General features: G+C 37.7%; 1 protein-coding gene across 1 annotated transcript in view; it reads left to right on the forward strand.

Annotated features, from left to right (window-relative positions):
* ATP7A (ATPase copper transporting alpha) overlaps positions 1-23,535 on the forward strand; it is a 102,768-nt gene extending 79,233 nt beyond the window's left edge. The window contains exons 14-22 of the mRNA XM_080831299.1: positions 2,285-2,479; positions 4,013-4,195; positions 6,287-6,503; positions 11,310-11,456; positions 13,552-13,694; positions 19,659-19,862; positions 20,387-20,504; positions 22,447-22,549; positions 22,915-23,535. Coding sequence (XP_080687425.1) covers positions 2,285-2,479; positions 4,013-4,195; positions 6,287-6,503; positions 11,310-11,456; positions 13,552-13,694; positions 19,659-19,862; positions 20,387-20,504; positions 22,447-22,549; positions 22,915-23,191 — 1,587 coding nt within the window. The 3' untranslated portion in view covers positions 23,192-23,535. The remainder of the gene's footprint in view (positions 1-2,284; positions 2,480-4,012; positions 4,196-6,286; positions 6,504-11,309; positions 11,457-13,551; positions 13,695-19,658; positions 19,863-20,386; positions 20,505-22,446; positions 22,550-22,914) is intronic.
* Positions 23,536-24,039: the final 504 nt, after the last annotated feature.

Consider the following 24,039-nt stretch of genomic DNA (forward strand, 5'->3'; position numbering starts at 1 on the left):
GGAAGAGCGCTCCGTTTTTCTCTATTAAGGATGATGTTAGCTGGGGTTTTTCATAAATGGCTTTCATTATGTTGAGGTATATTCTCTCTAAACCTACTTTGTTGAGTGTTTTTATTGTGAATGGATGTTGCATTTTGTCAAATGTTTTTTCTGCATCTATTGAAATGATGGTATGATTCTTATCCTCTCTCTTATTGACGTGGATTTCTATTTTGTTGTAAGCCATAGCTTTTAAAGAATTCAGAGAATGTTCATAGCTAACTTTGAATTGGTAACCTCAGCTCTGGGAGAGGACATTTCCTGAATGATTATTATCTTGTTGATGTATGTTGTTGCTTTGGCATCATGATATTCTTGTTCATTTGTTACCATGTCAGGTTACCCTTGTTACCATGTTTCCATTGTATTAGGTCAAGTGCCCTTAGGAGTCATACATTTGAGATAATGTGAGTAAATGTGCAGTGTAGCCCACACTTGAGAGAGTATGAATGTATATGTACTGTCACTTTGCTCTAGTTGGAAGTAGTTTATTTGTAGCTTGTTTCCTCTATGTTCCTACAGCCTCCTTTTGGATAGAATCTGTTAAACATCTCAGTGTGTATAAATACCACAGCCTTTGCTTTGCAGAATTTGTGTCTATGGCTTTTTACCAAACATTAGTGTTCCGTCTCTTGCTACTTTTCCTTGTTGGAGATTTAGGGGAGAACTCCTTAAACCCTGAGATTGAGGGTGGAGGACTCTGTCTCATTCTAGACCCAGACAATGGAAATAGTTAAGAAGAATGTGAAATCAGGACATGTGGCTTCTTGGGGGCATAGGAGGGGAATTGTGGGGGAAAGGGAGACTTTCTTTTAAGGGGATGGAAACAAATAGAGCACTGGGTGTGGTGCACAAACAATGAATTTTGGAACACTGAAAAGAAATAAAAAAAAAAAAGAAACAACAACAACAAAACAAATTGAAGACTCCTAACTCTGGAACATTTGTGAGAATTAGATGAGATGGAGGGATTTACACTTGCCACAGGTCACAGACACCTCCACAAATCATCTAGTTTCCTGGTATTTTTTATGAATGGAAATTGGGCCCCATGACAGTTACCGCCTTTTCCCTTTTTCACATGTTGCTTGATCTCCCTTTCTGTCCGTTGTGCTCACACACTTAAGGCCCTTTAGCCAAACCCTTGCCTATAACAGTATTTTAGTTACCAGCTATCACTGTTCCCTCTGGTTGTTGAGCCTTGAGATAAATACTGACAGAGCCATGGAATTGGGGAGGGACTTTGTTGGAACAGGTGACTTCTTCTAATCGTATCTGTGCTTCTGGTTCCTTAAAAACAGTGGGTTGCAAATAATGCAGTGTGGACATCTTGCCATTTCTCAGTGACCAGATTGTGAATACTTCCAAGTGTATTTTTCTGTTACAATGTTACTGTGGGTCTTTGTTTTTGAGATAAAAAGTTCTGAGTGTAAAAAAAAAAACCAGAACAGGTAGAATCATAAAAACTATGTATCTATTTCATGATATATGGCCATTAGTATAACATAAAATTTTAGAAAAATGATTCACCTTGGTTAATTACATATTGAACCAGAAGATTGCTGAGAAGTATTTTGGAATGTGTATCCCTTAGGGATTTTTCTCATGAGCTCAGGGGGTGCTTAGGAGATTTCCCCTAATACTGTCAATTGTATTTATTCATACAAGCAAATATTCAGTGTCACTAAGAGCTGTGCACTACCTTATAGACTCAGTTCAACTGTTATGTTCAAAAGAATTTTCCTGAAATAAGATTACGCTTCCTTTGTATGCTGGGTGATTTTTCCCTTGTCTTCAAAGTATAGTGTGAAAGGCAGATTTATGGTCTTGGTATACAGAGATTCAAAATTCATTTTCTTCAGGATCAGATTTGCTGAGAATTAGGTCCCATGTGTGCAGCTATTTTTTGAAAATCCTTAGGAAAAACACTTATTCTCAACATAGAGGTAAAAAGCTGACTTTCATGTTCTTTAGATTAATTAACATAGTTTGTAACTCTGGAATCTGCAAAATTGAATTCCTGATTTTAGGACTATCCTTGTTTAGCAGTAATGTTACAATTTCTTATATTGATACAAGAAGAAAAAAAGTTTTCTTCCTAGTAACCAAAATGTGTATGTTGGCAGCTAAATAGGATTCGGTGTAACTTAAAAAAGGTGGTTTTATTTAAACAGAGTTAAGCTTTGTTCCTTTTGTTTTATACAGCTCTAGATCAATAACCAAAATTCATGCCTTTCTTTTAAAGGGATATAACAGAAGTATCTCCCGAACAGAAACGATAATACGCTTTGCTTTCCAAGCCTCTATCACAGTTCTGTGCATTGCATGCCCCTGTTCACTGGGACTAGCCACTCCAACTGCTGTGATGGTGGGTACAGGAGTAGGAGCTCAAAATGGCATACTAATCAAAGGTGGTGAGCCACTGGAGATGGCTCATAAGGTAAGATAGTCCCTGGAACAAAGAATTGTCCCATCTAAACTGGCAATAGCACCCGTATTAAGAGACAGAATCCAAAATTATTTCTACATGGTTCATAAGCTGAGCTTCTTCTGGGACTATCCTGAGGGTTGAGGTAAGAAAGGTGTTATTTTGTTTCTGTTCTGGATTGGTCTTAAGTTACCTAAGATCTCTAAAACTACTCCGGGCTTACTTTCTTAGAGTAGACCCTGATGTGGAAAACTTGGAGTCCTATTCCAGCTTAGATTAGAAATGGTGTCGGGTCAGGAAGACAGAAGGGGTATTTGCCCAGGAAAAATATGACTCCATGTTTGTGTTCTTCATTGTGAGACAGTGCTTATAGTAACATTGCAGTTCCTTTGCCTTTGCCACTAGCTGACAGTTTGCAGCTATGACTCCAAAAATATAATCATCCCTCATCTCTCTCATATTAGGATTTCCAAAACAATTTCAATCAAGGCTATTTGACTTCACCTAAAACCATATTCCTTCTGATATGTTCTTATTACTGAGGATATAAACTATATACAGATGTATGTGGTAAACACAGAACATAGCTTAAAATGGATTTGGAACCTCATTTAACCAGTGAATACAAGCTGTTAGTGTTTATAGTAATTTTTTATTTACTTTGATAAATTTCAAACTTAAGAATTGAAAGAACAGCATAAAGAACTCATATATACCCTTTACTGCGGATGTCGGGCTCCTTTCCTAACAACAAGGACATTCTTTTTCATAATCATAGTACAGAGATCAAAATCAAGAAACTGACATTGCTGTAATACTGTTACCTAACCTTTAGTCTATATTCTAGTTTCCTCAGTTGTTTCCATAATACTCTTTATAGCTATTTTTTCTCTTGTTCAAAATTATGCTTTGTATTTAGTTGTTATATCTCTTTTCATCTTGGTTCCTCAAGCTATTCATTTTTCAAGGTTTGTATTCCAAGTTTACTGTGGGATGACTATGTTCTCTAATTCCAGGTTCTTCCTTTTTCCTTTCTGGGCTCAATTTCCCTTATGGGTTCACAGAGCTGTCTCTTCTCAGACCATGCTTCTCATTTAGACCCAATAAAGTCAAAGCAAACCAGCAGGTCTTGTCTGATGCTCACTTCAACTTAATTACTTACCCTTCCCTTATAATAATATGCCTGCTGCCTAGATTTGCACTACAGTTCTGGAATTCATTAGTATCGAAAGCCTTTCTCTTTCCCTGAGGCACTGAGTCATCTCTTAAGTACTTATTAACGGTCAACTATTAACAATTAGTTAATACAATTAGTTGTTTAACATATATTTACAGTATGGTTCAACATTTGTAAGGGAGGGCTATTAGATGTCACTAGAGTATTTTTTCCCTTATTCTCCTTTACTTTTGCTCACTCAAAGACAGTTTAATTTATCAAGAAACAAAATATTCATCTGTTGAAGTAAACCTTTTTCTTATTTTTGGAAAGGTAGTATTAAGGATTATGAAGTCATATAGGTGCAGTGTATTTTAATTTTCTTACAGGTGAAGGTAGTGGTGTTTGATAAGACTGGAACAATTACCCATGGAACCCCAGTAGTGAATCAAGTAAAGATTCTAGTGGAAAGTAACAGAATATCACGCAGTAAGATCCTGGCCATCGTGGGCACTGCTGAAAGTAACAGTGAACATCCTCTGGGAGCAGCCATAACCAAATACTGCAAGCAGGTACCATTTTTCCTTTGTTTATTAATGGAGTTGTCTTCTACAGGAATTACACAGACCAAATCCAAACTGGTGTTTGACTATGATTTACATATATAATTGGTAGGAGGCTAAAGAGTCTTGTATTTTCTCATTTTATTTTATAATATGTGTTAGTTTCCTCATACAGAAGAGTATAAAGATGAAAACAGAAATTAACTATAATTTTATCACACAGATAACCCCTGTTGACTAAAAAATTAAAATGTAATTCACATTTATGATAGGAAAATTCAGATAGTTCAGAGAGTTACATAATGAAAAAAGAAAGCCTCATTCCCTGCTCCCTTTCATAATTCCTCTCTCCAGAGTTTAACAAGTGTTAATCTGTTAACAGTCTTTTAAAATATAGTGGTCCCCCCTTATCTGCAGGGTATATGGTCCAAGACCCGAGTGGACGCTTGAAACTGCAGAGCACTGCACCTATATATACATGTTTTCTTCTATACATACATACCTATGATAAAGTTTAATTTATAAATTAGTCACAGTAAGATATTAACAATAACTTATAATAAAATAGAATAATTATAACAACATACTGTAATAAAAGTTATGTGAATGTGGTCTCTCTCTCTCTCTCAAAATTACTTGCTGTACTGTACTCACTCTTCTTGTGATGATGTGAGATGGTAAAATGCCTGTGTGATGAGATGAAATGAGATGATTTAGGCATTGTGACTTGGCACTAGGCTATAATTGACCTTCTGACGCTATGTCAGAAAGAGGATTGGCTACTTTCAGACCAGAGTTGACCACGAGTAACCGAAACCAAGGAAATGTGAAACTGTGGATGGGGGAGGGAGGACTACTGTAGCAGCTTTAGTGAGATACAATTCGCATACTCTAAAGTTCATTATAGATTGTACAATTCAATAATTTTTAGTATAGTCCCCAAAGTGTGCATTTGTTAACCATTTTAAATGCATATCTGAACATATATGCATTTATTTCTTTTTAGACTTTAGGTAGAAAGATCACACAGTGACCAATCTTTGATACCTTGTTTTTTTTAATTGAGTGATTTTTCCCGTATTAGGATATATAGATCTGCTGCATTATGTTAGTGGCTATATTATGTTCTGTATGATTTTTTTGTTTCTTACAGTGTACAGTTAATGTTCTTGTCAGCTTTTGCAAGTTTACCTTTATGTTAAATGCCTATCAGTGCAATTGCTAGATCAAAGGATATATGCAGTTAAATTTTGATGAATTTTACCAATGCCCACATAGCAAATATTACCAATACCCACATAAAGGCTTGTACCAGTTTATACTTTCACCAAACGTTATTCGTGCTTATTTCCCCACATTCTTACTTTATTTTTTCCAGTTTAATAAATAAAAAATATTTACTCATTGATGATTTGCTTTACATTTCCATAATTATAAATCAGGTTGAACATCTTTTCATTGGCTGTTTGAATTGCTTATTGTGTAACTTTTCTGCTTGTATCCTTTGCCTGTTTTTTTTTTATAGGATTGTTTACCTTTTTTTCATTGATTTGTGTAAGTTCTTTGTAAATTATCTCATAATTTTACAGTTTTGATGTGGTAATTCCTATCATTGGTGTTCTTTCCTCTTTACCAATTTACTATTACTGACCTGGCTTCTTTACACCCAAACCGAACAACAGAGAAGATGAAGATATAAAGAGCCAGGAAAACAATGATGGCCACCAAAATTCTTTGGCTTACTAAGGACACAGAATCATACTAGAGAGGCACTCTGGTAACTAAAGGCCCTGTTCTTTGTTGCCCTTTGCCCTGTACTTAATAGAAAATCTGACTTGACAATAGAATTAAATATTTAACTGGTAATTCTCTACTGGAAAGGGCAGAGAATATTGGTAAACCTTCCATGTTTTCTTTCTCTAAACTTGGTATAAATTTTAGAAAGTGGTATTAAAGTAAACAATTCTGATGTTTACTTTAACTGAGCATGTAACATGTGTCTAAACATTTAGAATTAACCAGCAGTATGCTCTGATCGTGCTATTGATGACCTTGGATTATTAGAACAGCAGAAGAAATCCTTCTGTTTCTGTTTGTTAGGAGCTGGACACTGAGACCTTGGGTACCTGCGTAGATTTCCAGGTTGTGCCAGGCTGTGGTATTAGCTGTAAAGTCATCAATATTGAAGGCTTGCTACATAAGAATAACTGGAAGATAGAGGAAAATAATATTAAAAATGCACCCCTGGTTCAAATTGGTGCAAGTAATGAACAGTCATCAACTTCATCTTCCATGATTATTGATGCCCAGCTCTCAAGTAAGCTAATTTTCTTCATGGTACCAATTACGGGACAAATATTAACAGATGTCTAACTTTATAATCCTGAACTGTTAGATCAGAAGCAAAAATTGACATCATGGTTTCATTCTGTCAAATAATTTTACCATAGGCCTTCTGGTCACTTCACTTGAGTTACTTGAAAACATTTCCCAATTGTGCTCCTGTGATTCTACCATAGGGTGATGAATTCTAGTCTTAGCTGATCTTCCATATTAGTTCATCTATCTTTCTTTTATTTCTAACCACAGCTACTCTAAACCTTTTATATCTTTCACGGGCTACTGTGGCCTTCTCCCTAGTTCCCTAAGCAAATTATCAGGTTTATTTTTCACATAGAAAATTAAGGTTCTCAGACATTTGTTCTTTCTGCTTTTTGCCCAGAATGATTCCTTTTTCAGAGGAAAAGATATCCTGCATCTTGCATAATGAATCCTCTCATCTTTGTTCTAGATCCCACCCTCTCCTGATTCTTCAGGGACCTTACTCTGTTACATCCCCTCGCTTCTTTATTTTCCAGCTGTGTATACTGGCTCCTTCTCCTAAACATATAAACATTTCTTCCATCAATATCACTGTAATCCCTTCTAGATTGTATCCTGTCTCTTTTTTTCCTTTATATCTAACCTTCTAGAGAGAGTAGTCTCGGTTTGCTGAATTCACTTATTCACTGTGCAGCCTTGCTTCTGCCCCGTCCATACTACTGAAACTATTTTTTCTAAGCACATTGATGACCTTATTCAGTACTCATTCCAGTGGTTTCTTCTCAGTCTGCCTCTGGCATTTGAGATTTGAGAATATTGACCATTTTGTCTTTCCTAAAGCTCTTTCTTCTCTTAATTTCATGACCATTTGTTCCCTAGATTATCCTCTCACCTACCTGGCTGTTGCTTGCAGTCCTTCTCTGATTCCTCTTTTTTCCTGCTCTCAGATGTTGGGTATCCCCAGGGTTTTGTTTTTTGTTTTTTTCTTCTTTTATATACTCTCTGTACAACCTCATTCATGTCTGTTGCCTGTTCTGCCATCTGTAGGCTTCTACTACCACTCTAAAATTCACATCTCTAGCCAAAGCCTGTTTTCTGAGTTTCTGGTTGATTTATCCATCTGCCCCAAAACATAATATACCCACCTAAGTGTTCTAGCACCTCCCTACCCATTTGTGCTTGAGTAATTTTGCTAACCTACAAATATGATTATATAACTGTCTGACTAGTACCTTTTATTATAGTGGTTTATAACTTATTTTTGAATTGTGAACCTTTGGAGGAATGTGATAAAAGTTATGTCCAACCCTCAGAAAATTTTTGTTTTGGAGGTTTGCTTGTACCCTAAACCCTATCAGTGTGATTCTGTTAGGGATCCTGGCTTTGCTCACTGTCTCCTGTGGGATGAAGACCAGTATCTCTGTACTTTGTTCCAGGTCTGTTCCCCATGATATGTCTTCTGCCTGCCTATACCACCCATTTTAAATTTTGTATTTTTCCGCTGACCTCCATGTACTCTGCATTCCATTTATACAGAACTACCTACAGTTCCTTTTTACATTGTGTCATTTCATGCTTATTAGATCATTTCATTTACTTTTTTCTCTGGGTAATATTGTTGTCTCAGTGGCATCTACCTCATGGACTTGTTTTCATCTTTCATCTTTCAAAACTCAGCTCACGTCTCTTCAGCGAAGCCTTTGCTGACTGACATGTATAGGCAGATATATTTGCTCTTCTTTTTAAATCATAACTGTACTTCATCTCTGTTTTTTTTGTGCTAGGTACACTGCATGATAATACTTTATTTACCTGTCTGATTCTACCAAACTACAATTTATAATTTGCAAACTTCTAGTATCAAGCATACTGACACATAGTAATTTTGTTCATTTGACACCTTTTATTAAGCTCTTTCAAGACACTAAAGAATCAGCAGTAAGCAGAAAAGATAAAGTCACTATCTATTGGAGCTTCTATTTATGGTGGGAGAACACAAAACAGTGAGCAAATAGATAAGAAAATATAAGATGTCTGATGGAGATAGTGCTGTAGGGTAGAGGGGTATAGGGATTACCCTATTTTATATAGGGTAATCAGGGTAGGCCTCATTGAGAAGTTGGTGCTGGGGCAAAAACCTGAGAAGGGGGAGGGATAAAGCTATGTGAATATCTGTGACAAGAGCATTCCAGATAGGAGGGATATTAAGTACCCAAGCCTAGTTTGAGAAACAGCAAGGAGAACTGTGTGCCTAGAGCAGAGTAGATGAGTGGGAAGGGGGTAAGAGACGAGGTTAGAGAGTAGTACAGGACTAGATTAAGGACATTAAAGAATTTTGGCTTTTACCCTTGAGATGGGAAGCCATCGAAGAGTTTTGTGTATAGAAGTGACAGAATCCCAACTTATAAGTATTATCCTGGCTGCTCTGATAAAAATGCACTGTTGAAGGAATGCGGAGGGGAGGACAGAAGCAGGGAGATGGGTTAGTAGGTTGTTGTCATAATCCAGGTGAAAGATAAGAGTGGTTTGGACCAATGTGGTAACAGTGGAGGTCATAAGAAGTGGTCAAAATCTGAATGTGTTTTGAAGGGAGAGCTTGCTGACAAATTTTCTCACAGATTGGGTATGGGGTATGAGAGAAACAGGAGTCAAGAATTATGCCAAAGTTTGTGGCCTAAATGTTTATTTTAGAAGGATGAAGTTACCATTTAAATAGAATGGGGAAGACCATTGGAAGAGCAATAGTGAAGAGAACTCCCCAGGAGATCAGTTTTTTTACATGTAAAATTTGAGTGCCTACTAGATATTCAAGTAGAGTTGCCATGTAAATGGACATAACAAGTAGGCAGTTAGCTGCACAAGTCTGGAGTTCAAGGAAACAAAGGAGGTTGGAGACGTAGATTTGGGAGTCATCCACCTATAGATCTGTGCCTTCCAATATGATAGCCTTTCAGTACATGTGACTATTGAAACTTAAATTACTTAAATTTAATTTAAAATCCAGGACTGCCTGGCTAGCTCAGTCAGAAGAGCATGCAACTCTTTTTTTTTTTTTTAAAGATTTTATTTATTTATTTGCCGACAGAGATCACAAGTAGGCAGAGAGGCAGGCAGAGAGAGATGAGGAAGCAGGCTCCCTGCTGAGCAGAGAGCCCAATGCGGGGCTCCATCCCAGGACCCTGGGATCGTGACCTGAGCCAAAGGCAGAGGCTTTAACCCACTGAGCCACCCAGGCACCCTGAGCATGCGACTCTTGATCTTGGAGTCATGAGTTTGAGCCCCATGGCGGATGTACAGATTACTTAAAATAAATACATAAATAAACTTTAAAAAATAAATTTAATTTAAAATTCAGCCCTTCAGCCATACTAGCCACCTTTCACTGCTCAATAGCCACATATTGTTAGTGGCTACTGTATTAAACAGCAGATACAGAACATTTCCAAATTCTGTTGGACAAAGCTGATATAGATTGTATTTAAAGCTATGAGAATGGATAAGATCACCAAGGAGTGAGACTAGATTGCGGTGGGGTGGGGAGAAAGGCTTTAAGGATTGAGCCCAGCAATACAGTAGGTTAAGAGATCAGGGAGATTAGCAAAGAAGCTGAGAAGTGATGAGTGAGGAGGTAACTCATAAGAATTTGGTGTCCTAGAAGCCAAGGACGGAAATTATTTCAGGAAGGAGGGAGTGATCAACTGTGTTAAATGCTGCTGATAGGGCAACTAAGATAAGGAACAAGAATTAGCCATTAGGTTTATGAAAATAAGGGTCACTGGTATACTTCGTGAACAATTCTTTGGAGTAGTAGACACAAAAGCTTTATTGGAGTGGGTTCACAAGAGAATGGGAAGATATGACTTCGAAATAATCAAGTGAGAAAACACTTCCGAGAAGTTTTACTGTGTACAGAAGCAGAAATTTGGGGCAGTAGTAAAGAGGCAAATGAACTCAAGAGGGGTGTTTTGTTATGTTTTGCTTTGTTTTTAAAGATAAGACTATGTGCAACAGAGATAGAAAATGTGGTTATGCAGGAGGAAGAGGAGAGAATTGTAGGAAAGATGTTCTAGAATAAGCAAAGGAAGAGGGTTTACTGCCTAAGTGGAGAGGTTAGCCTTAAATAGGAGCAGGGGCAGTTTATAATAACAGGCGAGAAGCTAGATTGGTGTGTACATAGGCACAGGTAGTTGTTTAGATGTGGCAGGGAGAGCTTGCAGAAGTTCTCTTCTGATTGCTTTTAATTCTTTCTGAAGTAGGAAGCAGAGTCATCATCTGGCCATAGGTGAGGATGGGAGAAGAGAAGGTATAAAATAGCCCTCTAGAAGGAATGGAAAACAAATGGACTAGGGAAGTATAGAATTGCCAGAAAACACCAAGGACCTGCATAAAGTTAGTGGTCACATGTTTAAAATGAGACATCTCTACAGTTGTATGTTTTCATCCAACCGTATTAAGCTGCTGATGCACTATAAATATTTCGAATTTAATTCACTTGTGTGGAAGATCAAAGAGAAAGCTTCACCAAGAAAGTATCATTTGAGTTGACTCTTGAAGAAGAGTTTGATAATTGGAGAGGAGGGGTAAGGACATTCTAGGTGGAGACAGCAACATGTGCAAAGTCCCAAAGGCATAGAAGAGCAGAGTGTTTTTCTTGAAAATTTGGAATACACTGTTGTAGGCTGTGGTCTACCAAAAATACAACATAGTGACTGTGTAAAGTTAGACAGGAAGAATGTGCCTCATAGCGTTGTTATAAATATTAAACAATCTCACTAAATGTTCTTTCTGTACTTTATTTCAGGTGCTCTTAATGCCCAGCAGTACAAAGTCCTCATTGGTAACCGGGAGTGGATGATTAGAAATGGTCTTGTTATTAATAATGATGTAGATGATTACATGACTGAGCATGAAAGAAAAGGTCGGACTGCTGTATTGGTGGCAGTTGATGGTAAGGTTTTCCCTAAGTACCCTATGACTCAGTGTTGCGATCTCAGTTATTATTTTATGTATGTATTTTTAAGATTTTTTATTTATTTGATACAGAGAGAGAGACAGTGAGAGAGGGAATACAAGCAGGGGGAGTGGGAGAGGGAGAAGCAGGCTTCCCACTGAGCAGGGAGCCTGATGTTGGGCTCCATCCCAGGATCCTGAGATCATGACCTGAGCTGAAGGCCACCCAGGTGCCCCTATTTTATGTATATTTTTGAGAGACTTCTGAACTTGAGGGCTTTTGAAAAGAAGCCTGAATGAAAAAAGAAAGTGTTAGCAATACATAATTGTTACTGATTAATTTAGAGTTCTCTTGCATTTGCCTGGCTTTGTTATTTTCCTCCATAGCCTATGTTTTTTTTTTTTTAAAAAAGCTAATCAGTAGTTGCATGTAGCACCCAGTGCTCATCACCACATGTGCTGTCCTGAATACCTATCACCCAGTGTTATAAGCAACTAATGAATCGTTGAACACTACATCAAAAATTAATAATGTACTGTATGCTGGCTAATTGAAGATAACAATAAAAAATAAATAAAAATAAATAAAGATTTTGTTTTTAGTGATTACACCCCCCCAAAATAAAAAAAGCAAATCAAGGATTTTTTTAAAACCTAAAAATAGTAAAACATTAAAGGAATAGCAAAATAATATCTATAATCTCATCATCCTAACTCAGTGTCAGTTTTAATTGCATGTATTCCATTTCTGGTTTTGGGTGTGTATATATATTTATGTATATAAATATGTATTTAACATAAAATTAAATATATAATATATTTATATATTAAATATTTATAACATATAATATATTAAGTTATTAAATATTTATATATAATATATTAAATATATATTTAATTTTATATAAAATATATATACAAACATACATATTTATATATGTATATGTTATATACAATATGTGTACAGAATTATAGTATTAGTATATATATTGTTTTTAAGTGGTTGTATTTTGCATATAAATTTTACCTCAATAATTTGAGTAAAAATTTAAAATCCCTGTATACCTATTATATTTTGCTTTATTCATTATTTGCTATATTCATAGTATTTTCTAATTTTATTTTACTTCTGTTTAATTTCTTATATACTTTAACTAACTTAATAATTCCCTTGTTGGAAATTTAAGCTATTCCTAATATTTCATCATTATAAATAACGCTATGATAAATATCTATGAGGTTTTAGGTGCTTTCTTTTGTTAAATTTTTTCTTGGGTACATTTCTAGCTGTGAGATTAATTAGTCAACATTTATAATCCTTGCTAAGCATGAAGGCAATATCTTAACTATGATGTTTTTAGGTCCAGGAAGAAGCAAAAAATACCATTTACTTTTGTTTTTTGTTTTTTTTTAAAGATTTTATTTATTTAGTTGACAGATAGAGATCACAAGTAGGCAGAGAGGCAGGCAGAGAGAGAGAGAGAGAGAGAGAGAGAGAGAAGGAAGCAGGTTCCCCGCTGAGCAGAGAGCCGGATGTGGGGCTTGATCCCAGGACTCTGGGATCATGACCTGAGCCGAAGGCAGAGGTTTCAACCCACTGAGCCACCCAGGTGCCCCTACTTTTGTTTTTAAAATAAAATAACTACTTGCAGTGATTTTTCCCCCCAGTATAAAATGCTGGTTTTGTCTCAATCCACCCTGTTCACCTTAAATGAAAAAAAAAAAAAAAAGTATTAGTTTTCAGTTTCATTTGCCTTTAAATGAACTAAAGTGTTTGGGAAGATTAACCAGTACTTCTCAAAGGAAAGTAAGAGTCTTTAAGTCTGCAATAAAGAGCTCTCTTTTCATTTTCCAATTACTGCTTTTATTAGTAACCCCTACCTCACTCTGAAATTTTCATAACTAAATATGGAGGTTTGTTGCAGATTTTGTAGAGTACAGCCTGTGTGGCCTTGGAGACATTTTGAGTTAAGCTTAAGCCCCGGACAACTTTGCTTAACAAGATTAATTTCTTTCTCAAGTTTTAAGTTAGAATATTATTCCTGCTTTCACCATATTCCAAACTCTCTCCTTTTCTGGTGCTCCTATAATAGATGAGCTGTGCGGCTTGATAGCTATTGCTGATACAGTGAAGCCGGAAGCAGAATTGGCTGTCCGTATTTTGCAGTCTATGGGCTTAGAAGTAGTTCTGATGACTGGAGACAACAGTAAAACAGCTCGATCTATTGCTTCTCAGGTAATTGGTTTACTTAGTTGTTAGGGTAGGGGGAGGGTCTGTGGTAACTTCTAATTTTTTAAAAAGATTTTATTTATTTATTTGAGAGAGAGAGAGAATGAGAGAGTGAGAGAGCATGAGAGGAGAGGGGTCAGCAGGAGAAGCAGACTCCTTGCTGAGCAGGGAGCCCAATGTAGGACTCAATCCCGGGACTCCAGGATCATGTACCAAGCTGAAGGCTTGTACCAAGCTGAGCCACCCAGGTGCCCATTTTAAAATTTTTTTTTCTTTTAAGATTTTATTTATTTATTTGAGAGAGAGAGAGAAAGAATGAGAGAGACTTCTGATTCCTCATATACATTTTGTTTCTTGCTTTCAAGTGCTAAAGATTCAAATTACCTATTAGTTCCTTATCACTGAATATCGATATCTGGTTCTTTCAAGAACAGTTGGCATGCTGTGTTAGAAGGCGTATGGGCTTTGTGTTACTGTTACAACCAAAAAACCATTTACTTACTTCATGAAATGCTTCTGTAACACCATATACCAGTCTTTGTTGATACTTCCTTTGAAATGTTGCTCAGATTCTTTACCAGTGCTGCCAGCCTAAGTCGGGCACTCAGGTGCCCAATCTCTCCTGCCTAAATTACAGCAAGAGCTCCAGGCACTTTCCTCCCTAGTCCATCCTGAACATCACTGGTGGAACCATCGCCTAATGCACCACTTTGACATATTTTTCTGCTCCTGACCCCCATGATTGCCTTACCTACAAAACTTTTCTCATATTGGTCTTTTCTACTTCAGAATGCCTCCTCCCTCTTCTATTAAATAACATGAGTGATATATGAGCAAATTCTTATATAAAAATGCAGAAGGATATAAAGTAAAAAGTTGAAGTCACCTTTTCCCCAAGCTCCCTGTCTAGTCCTATCCCCAATTTTTCATAGGCATGTGTGTTCATACACAAATGTAGAGTTCTGGTATTTTTCAACATAAATTACATCATTTTTCTAAAGATTGCTCATTCAGTAGTTTGCTTTTTATTTTTTATTTATTGTATTTTATTTTTTTAAAGATTTTATTTATTTGAGAGAGAGAGCATGAGCAAGGGGGAGGGCACAGGCAGAGGGAGCAGCAGACTCCCTGCAAAGCAGGGTCCCCAGTACAGGACTCGATCCCAGGACCCCTAGGATCATGACCTGCGCCAAAGGCAGACGCTTAACTGACTGAGCCACCTAGGAGCCCCAGCAGTTTGCTTTTTATACATAATAACATATATGCCTTTGTCCATATCTGAACATACAAAATTATGTTAGCCTCTGAACATTACTACATGGAATTCTATGGTATGGATGTATCATAATTTACTTAAACATTCTTCTAAAGATGGGTATTTAGGTGGTTTTGAAGATTTTGTTACAAACAGGCAGTAATGTAAATCTTTGGACATACAAATCTTTTTGGGGGGCACTGGTTTTCAAAGACCTTTCATTTTTTATTTTTTATTTATTTCTTTTTAAAATTTTATTTTAGTTCCAGTATAGTTAACATACAGTGTTATATTAGACTCAGGTCTACAACATAGTCATTCAACAGTTTTATACATTACTCAGCACTCATCATGGTAAGTGTACTCTTAATCCCCTTCACATATTTTATTCATCCTCCCACCTAACTCTCCACTGGTAACCATCAGTTTGTTAGCTATAGTTCAAGAGTCTGGTTTTTGGCTTGTCTCTCTGTCTTCTTTTGTTTGTTTGTTTTGTTTCTTAAATTCCACATATGAATGAAATCATGCGGTATTTGTCTTACTCTGACTTATTTCACTTAGCATTATACCCTCTGTATCCATCCATGTTGTTTTAAATGGCAAGATTTCATTCTTTTTATGGCTGAGTAATATTCCATTGTATGTATGTGTATATATATATATATATATATATATACACACACACATATATACACACATTATATGTGTGTGTGTGTGAGACACACACACACACACACATATTATCCATTCACACACATTATCCATTCATCTATCAATGGACTCTTGTACTGCTTCCATATCTTGGCTATTGTAAATAACATTACAGTAAACACAGCAGTGCATGTATTTTTTTGAATTAGTGTTTTCGTATTCTTTGTGTGAATACCTAGTAATGGAATTACTGGATCATATGGTAACTCTATCCCTAACTTTTTGAAGAACTCCATACTGTTTTTCAGAGTGGCTGCACCAGTTTGCGTTCCCACCAACAGTGTAAGAGCTTTCCCCTTTTTCCACGTCCTTGCTAGCACCTGTTTCTTGAGTTTTGATTTTAGCCATTCTGACAGGTATGAGGTGATATCTCATTATGGTTTTGATTTGCATTTCCCTCATGATGAGTAATGTTGAACATCTTTTCACATGTCTGATGGCCAATCTGTATATCTTCTTTGGAGAAATGTCTGTTCATGTCTTCTGCCCATTTTTTAATTGGATTATTTGTTTTCTGGGTGTTAAATTTGATAAGTTCTTTATATATTTTGGATACCAACCCTTTATCAGCTGTGTTATAGGGAAATACCTTCTCCCATTCTGTAAGTTGTTTTTTAATTTTGTTGATTGTTTCCTTTGCTGTGCAGAAGCTTTTTTATTTTGATGTTATCCCAATAGTTTATTTTTGCTTTTGTTTCCCTTACCTCAGCAGATCTATCTAGAGAGATGTTGCTACTCCCAAAGTTAAAAAAATTATTGCCTGTGTTCTCTTCTGGGAGTTTTATGGTTTCCTGTCTCACATTTAGTTCTTTAATCCATTTTGAGTTTATTTTATTATGGTGTAAGAAAGTGGTCCAGTTTCATTCTTTTATACATAACTGTTCAGTTTTTCTAACACCATTTGTTGAAGAGACTTTTTCTATGGCATAGTCTCACCTCTTTTTTTCAAAGACTAATTGGCCATATAATCCTGGGGTTTTTTTGGACTCCATTCTGTTCCATTGATCTGTGTTTCTGTTTTTGTGCCAGTACCATACTTTTGATTACCACAGCTTGGTAGTATAGCTTGAAATCTGGGATTGTGATACCTCCAGTTTTGTTCTTTTTCAAGATTGCTTTGGCTATTCAGTGTGTTTTGTGGTTCCATACAAGTGTTAAGATTATTTGTTCCAGTTCTGTGAAAAATGCCGTTGGTATGTTGATAGTGACTGCATTAAATCTGTATATTGCTTTGGGTTGTATGGACATTTTAACACCTGTTCTTCCAATCCATGAGCATGGAGTATCTTCCCATTTGTTTGTGTCATCTTCGATGGCTTTCATTGGTATTTTATAGTTTTCAGAGTATCAATCTTTCACCTCTGTGGTTAAACTTATTCCTACGTATTTCATTATTTCTGGTATAATTGTGAATGCTCTTGTTTTCTTAATTTTTCTTTCTACTACTTCATAATTAGTGTTTAGAAATGCAGTGAATTTCTGTATATTGATTTTGTATCCTATGACTTTACTGAATTCCCTTATCAGTTCTAGTAGTTTCTCGGTGAGTCCTTAGGCCTTTGTATGTATAGTATGTCATCTATAGGTAGTCAAAGTTTTACTTCTTCCTCACCAATTTGGATGCCTTTTCTTTCTTTTTTTAAGGATTTTTTAATTTCTTGGGCATAAGTAAGGGGCAGAGGCAGAGGGAGAGGGAGAAGCAGACTCCCCGCTAAGCAAGGAGCACAGTGCAGGGCTCTGTCCCAGGACCCTGGGATCATGACTTGAGCTGAAGGCAGATGCTTAACCGACTGAGCCACCTATGTGCCCCAGATGCCTTTTATTTCTTCTTGTTATCTGATTGCTGTGGCTATGATATCCAGTACTATGTTAACTGAAAGTGGTGAGTGGACATCCTTGTTCTGTTCCTGACCTTAGGGGAAAAGATTGCTGTTTTTCACCGTTGAGGATGATGTTTGCTGTGGGTCCTCTAGTCTCCTGTTTATTCTCTCTAGCGTATTTTTAATTTCAGCTGTTGAGTTCTTCAGCTCCATTTGCTTCTTTTTTATGTTTTCTATCTCTTTGTTGATGGTCACCCTGAAGTCTCCACTGTTTTCTTAAGTCCAGTGAGTATCCTTATGACCATCACTTTGGGTTATGTATCAGGTATATTACTTATTTTCATTTCTTCTAGCTCTCTTGCTGTGATTTTGCCCTGTTCTTTCATCTGGGCAATAGTCCTCTGTCTCCTCATTCCAACTTTCTTGTTTGAGTCTATGTGTTAGAAAAATCAGCTACATCTCCTGCACTTGAAACTGATGTCCTTATGAAGAAAAGGTCATTTAGTACCCTGCAGTGCAGTATCCCCCTCCTCCCCCTGTTCACTAGATTCTGGCACTTCATGAGTGTCTCCTATCTGTATTGCGTGCACCAGACTATTTTGGCTGAGCCACTTTTGCCTTCTGTCCAGTTGTCTACAACGTCTCTTTTTGCTTTTTGGCAGCAAGATTTAGTCCCCGTGGCATTAGTGGGTCAGTCTGGGGCTGCCTTAACGTGAGTTGAGTCAGACCAGTTATTTGCCAGGGATGTGCTAGCACCAACCTATAGGGTGTTCTCCCTGTGTTGTCCCCTGAGAAGCTTGCTTTGATGGGTAGAGCCTGCCACCAGACCTCATATCTACCTCCAGCACACTGCTGGGCCCCCAGTTAGTCTTGGGTGTGTGATTGTCTTCCCCTCTGCCTGGGGCCAGAGCTATGTTGGTAAGGTTCTGACCCCTTTCAGGGATGCTTGTGCACTGCCAGGCTGTGGCACTGCTCTGGAAGAGTTCCAGCCAAGGGCATGCTAGAGGGGTCAGGTCTATGGGAGAGAGTGTGGGCAGGGTGTGGGGTTCCAGCAGGGTCTGCTCTAGCCTGCTGTGGGAAGGCACCTGTAGCCACTGGGGAAAACTGCTGTCGGAGGGGGTGGATCTGCAGGATTGCCTGGCAGCAGGGCACACTGTTGGTAATCTATGTGGAGAGAGTTGGCACTGGGCTAGTTACCACAGGTGTTGGGGTATTTTGGCTGGGGGCAGGGGAGGGAAATGCTGCCTACCAGGTCTTTTGTTCTTGGAGCAGTCTCTCAAAGATCCCTGCCCCTACTGCACACACTCTGAGATTAGTAAACAAATCTCTGTCCTGCATACCCCAGGCATTTTTCAAACTGCTGTTTCTATGCTGTTGAAGCTGTTTGTTGCGCTGTCTGCATGGGGTGGCCGCGGGGGGCGGGGGGGGGCTCAGTTTCTCATTGCCATCTGGCTCTCCTAGAGCTGAACTAGCTGATTTTTGAAGTGCCAGGTGTTAAGCCCCACTGATTGTAAGAACTTGCAAAGCCAGGCCCCTCTGGTTCTCAAAGCCAACCTCTGTGGGGACTTGCCTTCCCTCTGCAGGCCCCTGTGCCTGGGGCACCCACTGTAGGGGTCTATTCCTCTCCCCTCCCAGGCCCACTACACTCTTCCTTCTCACAGACTGTCCCATGAGTCCACCCGGCTCCAGACCTAACTCCCCCTCCACACCTTCCTCAACATGGCCTCTTCTCTATACCTAACTGTGGAGAGCCTGTTCCACCAGTCCTTAGACCATTCTCTGAGCCATTCATACTGATGTGGGTGCATCCAGTTGTGTCTATGAGACAAGGTGAGCCCAGGATCCCCCCACTTTGCTATCTTCCCTGGAAGTCAAACGTATGTCTCTTTATACTTGTATAAATATGTCCAGAATATGGCTGGAAGTGGAACTGTGCAATCAAATGGTGTGTGCACTTTGATAGATCCTACCAAATGCCTTCCAAAAAGACAATAACAGTTTACACAACCACCAAGAATATATAAGAGAGCTCATTTCTCCATATCCTTCCTATCACTGGATATTATCAGTTTTTGAAATTTTGGACCTGTGGTGGGTGGAAAATGATGGTCGTCATTGCTGTGTTATATTTAAAGGACCAGTAATATTTCTTGAAATGAATTGAGTTTATTTTTCTCCCTGTAGGTTGGCATTACAAAGGTGTTCGCTGAAGTTCTCCCTTCTCATAAGGTTGCTAAGGTGAAGCAACTTCAGGAGGAGGGGAAACGGGTTGCAATGGTAGGAGATGGAATCAATGACTCTCCAGCTCTGGCGATGGCTAATGTTGGGATTGCCATTGGCACAGGTACAGATGTAGCCATTGAAGCAGCTGATGTGGTTTTGATAAGGGTAAGTCCTGTGGCCTGAACCTCAATATCATGTGATATTGGTCCACATGATCAGGGATAGTGTTGTAAAGTATTTCGAGTAGGACATTCTTTTCCTTCTAATTCCTGTCCTCCCAGCCTTTGAGACTAGGAGAATTCAGGATGGGAGTATGAGAAGGAATACTAATTACTTCCAGATTTTCTCAATCAAGCGAAGCAGATGAGAATGACAAGCTTCTAAAGGAAGGAATAAGATTGGGGGATATACTTATAATAAAACTATCTTCAACAAACCCTTGCTGAGATTGTTTTATGTGTGGTAACCTACATAGCAGCATATAACCCAAAAAGTGTTTTCTAGACCCCTGAGAAAAATTCCCGAAAAAGCATCTTCCAAAGCTGACTGAAATTTTTAGCAATATTTGAAATTTATAGTCAATTCATATTACCCACCCTAAGGTACACATGACCTTCAAAATCACAGTGTCAAATATAAAGTATTTGTTAATTTAGAGTCACTAATATTACAAATATTTCTGTTCTCAGAATGATCTTCTGGATGTAGTGGCAAGTATTGACTTATCAAGGAAGACAGTCAAGAGGATTCGGATAAATTTTGTTTTCGCTCTGATTTATAATCTAGTTGGAATTCCCGTAGCTGCTGGTATGTAACTATTAGCTAGTGTTACTTTCTCCTCTGAAGTCATTAGAGACCTATCATATTGGAAGGTTTAGTCTTATTAGCTTTGAGCTCAGTTTTTATATGTAGCCTGCTGGTGTGGTGAAAGGTAATATTAAAATCAATAATTGTAATTTTGAGCAATGTTCATTATAGCATAAAATATATATGCATTCTGATAGGTTTATTTTAATTTATTTTCCCCTCCAACTTTATATTTTGAAAAATTTCAAAGCTATACATAACCAGGATCAAAGATACAATGAAAACCTGTATAATCTTCATTTAAGTTAACCAATGAGTAGTACTTTCCCACATTGTTTCATCTCTTTTTCCATATGCTCTTACATTTATATTTATTTATTTATTTATTTCTCTTTTGCTTTTAAAGATTTACTTTTAAAGATTTATTTATTTATTTACTTTTAAAGATTTATTTATTTATTTGAGAGAGAGAGAGAAAGTGAGCATGAGCAGGGGGAGGGGCACAGGGAGAGAGAATCTACAGCTGACTTCCCGCTGAGCAGGGAACCCAATGCAGGGCTCAATCTCAGTGAGATCATGACCTGAGCCAGAATCAAGAGTCAGATGCTTAGCAGACTGAGCCACCCAGGTGTCCCAAGAACAAATTTACTTTTAATCTCACTACCAAAACACAAGTACTATTAACATTTTAGTGTATTTACTTCCAGTCTTTATTTACTTTGCATCAGTTTTTCTGTCTTGTTACATAGTTATAATTATAGCATGCAGAGAATGTTTGGCTCTTCACTTAAAATTCTAATAGCCAACAGGGTTTATTTTTTAAGTTTGGGTACCAGGAGAGAAAGAGAGACAGGGAGAGACTGAGAAAGAGGGAAGGGGTGGGGGAAGGGAGAGAGCGAGAGGAAAAAAGCAGGGGAGAAGGAGGGAGATTGATGGATTGAGTAAAGGAATATGACCAAGCAAAAGCAATTTAGAATTTTTAAACAAACATTTGATAATGTCTTGTACTTAGAGACTTTGTGGGAGTTAGTAATAAATTGTATTTTTTTTTTTTTTTTAGAGAAAGAGAGTGCAGGGAGAGGGGCAGAGGGAGAGGGAGAGAGAGAATCTTAAGCAGGCTCCACGCCCTGCTCAGAGTCCAGTGCTGGACTTGAGCTTATGACCCTGAGATCAACCCTGAGATCATGACCTGAGCCGAAAGCAAGAGTTGGATGCTTAACGAACTGAGCTACCCAGGCACCCCAGGAATTAGTAATAAGAGAGTTATCACTTTTTTCTTGTTATCTCTGATTTGAGAGCCAAAGAAGGACATGAAATGATGTAAGAACAATTACAAACCTGTTTATAAACAAGAACACAAAATGCTGAGGAAATAAAAAATAAAAGAACAATCAAAATCCAGAAAGATTAATTCATAGAGCAAGTGATTTTTTAAAAATTATGTAAGTAGGGGCAGAGTGGAAAAAATTATGCAAGTAATATATGATCACTGTAGAAAAAAAGAAAACTAGATAAGCACATAAAAAGTTATAAGTACAATAAGTCTATCTTATCCCTGTCATATAAGCCAAATGTTCAAATGTCTGTCAAATTCATATACTATTCATTCACTCTTGGTGGGATTATGATATGGTGCAAGGCACTCTGGAGAACTGAGGAATATCCACCTAAAGTTGAAGATGTACCCATGTCATAATCCAGTTTCATCTCTAGGTATGACCCTAGAGAAGTTCTCAAACATGTGCACAGGGAGACATGTACAAGAATGTTCACAACAGCACTCTATCCTCCTATTGGTGGAGACTTATGTCGCTGCCAATTTTTCACATAGAAAGTACTGAATAAATATCAAACAAGGAAATGATGTGTATGTATGTATTAGAAACACATTAATAATCTGTTTAATGCTCTTTGCTCTAACTAATCCACACTTGTTTCCTAGGAGTTTTTATGCCCATTGGTTTGGTTTTGCAGCCCTGGATGGGATCTGCTGCAATGGCTGCTTCATCTGTTTCAGTAGTACTTTCCTCTCTCTTCCTTAAACTGTAAGTATGATGGCTCACTCATGTTTGTATTTTTTATTCCCTTTATCATCCACAGTCTTGGTAGGTCTCATTCTTATAGGATGGGCCCCAACTGTTCTTAATAATAAATGTTAGCTATGTGATTATCATCTTATGTAGTCTCTACCTAGCCACCACAGCACTGAGTGGGGTAAAATGTAGTACATTGGCTCTGAGAAGTAGAATTTCTCACCATGTGACTCTATACAGTTTTAAGGGGGTGAATTTCCTAGCAGGAACCACCTTTGTAGATTTCATACCAGGCAAATAGATTTCCAGTTTTGACTGTAACAAGTATCTAGTTCACATTTGCTTATTTCACACTAGTGTATTTTGCATGTGTTCAGTTACAGAAAACCAACTTATGAGAATTACGAACTGCATGCCCAAAGCCAGATGGGACAGAAGAGGCCTTCAGAGATCAGCGTTCATGTTGGAATAGATGACACCTTGAGAAACTCCCCTAAACTGGGTTTGCTGGACCGGATTGTTAATTACAGCAGAGCCTCCATAAATTCACTGCTGTCTGATAAACGGTCCCTCAACAGCATTGGTACCAGTGAACCTGATAAGCATTCACTTCTGGTGGGAGACAGTAGGGAAGATGATGACACCGCATTGTAACAGGCCGCACAGAGTACTACTAGCTGATGCTGTTACGCGCTGATACAGCATTAACGATATCTCCTTAACTTCTTGAAATATTGTGGAAGGACTTTCTGTTGGTCTCATGCCCTTATGTTAGGGAATCTCTTTGAATTGCATTTGTCTAATGGCAAAAATATATTTTTTTCAGAGCATTAGCTCTCAACCTAGCTTTATTTAAGGTGAATTGCCAATACTTTTTGTTTTCACTAGGAACAGATAAGGTAGGCCAGTGAGGTTTACAACAAGCCCCACAATTGAAGATTGCAGAATTGCTGCTAAAGTGACAGATGACTTTTTCTTTGACCAAAAAGAAAAGGCTCAAGAAAAAAATACTTAAAAGTTTGAAGATCTGAGACCATGATCTTGAGGACATTCTTGAGCTCTCAGCCCTGCCAGGTTGGGGAACAAGGGCTTTTAAAACACTGTATAAAGCATCTGGTTTTAGAAGGAAAACAGTAGAAACTGTTTAAAAATAGACGTGCCTTATTTATTACAGGCTTTCTTCTCCCCTGATTGTCCCTGCATCTTTGTCTTTGCAGTTGCTTTCTTAGATGCCTTAGTATGATTCTTTATTGTTGTTGTTGTTCTTTCCAGTTAAGTTAAGTGTTAAGTGTAGGTGATTTTTGATTGGTAAAAATAACTGATAACTTTTCCAATATCATCTTCCTTTCTTTATCTTGTAGCCCAAAAGACCGTAAGGGTCCAGAGGGTTCCTTGTTTCCTATCTTTCCATTGGTAAAAAAAATTGATTGGATTCTTCTTTCATTGACTCCCTAGCTCTGTACAAACCTTCAATTCACTCCTGCTGACTTTCACTATAAATT

The sequence above is a fragment of the Martes martes genome, assembly GCF_963455335.1.
Source record: "Martes martes genome assembly, chromosome: X".
In the NCBI taxonomy this organism is placed as follows: Eukaryota; Metazoa; Chordata; class Mammalia; order Carnivora; family Mustelidae; genus Martes; species Martes martes.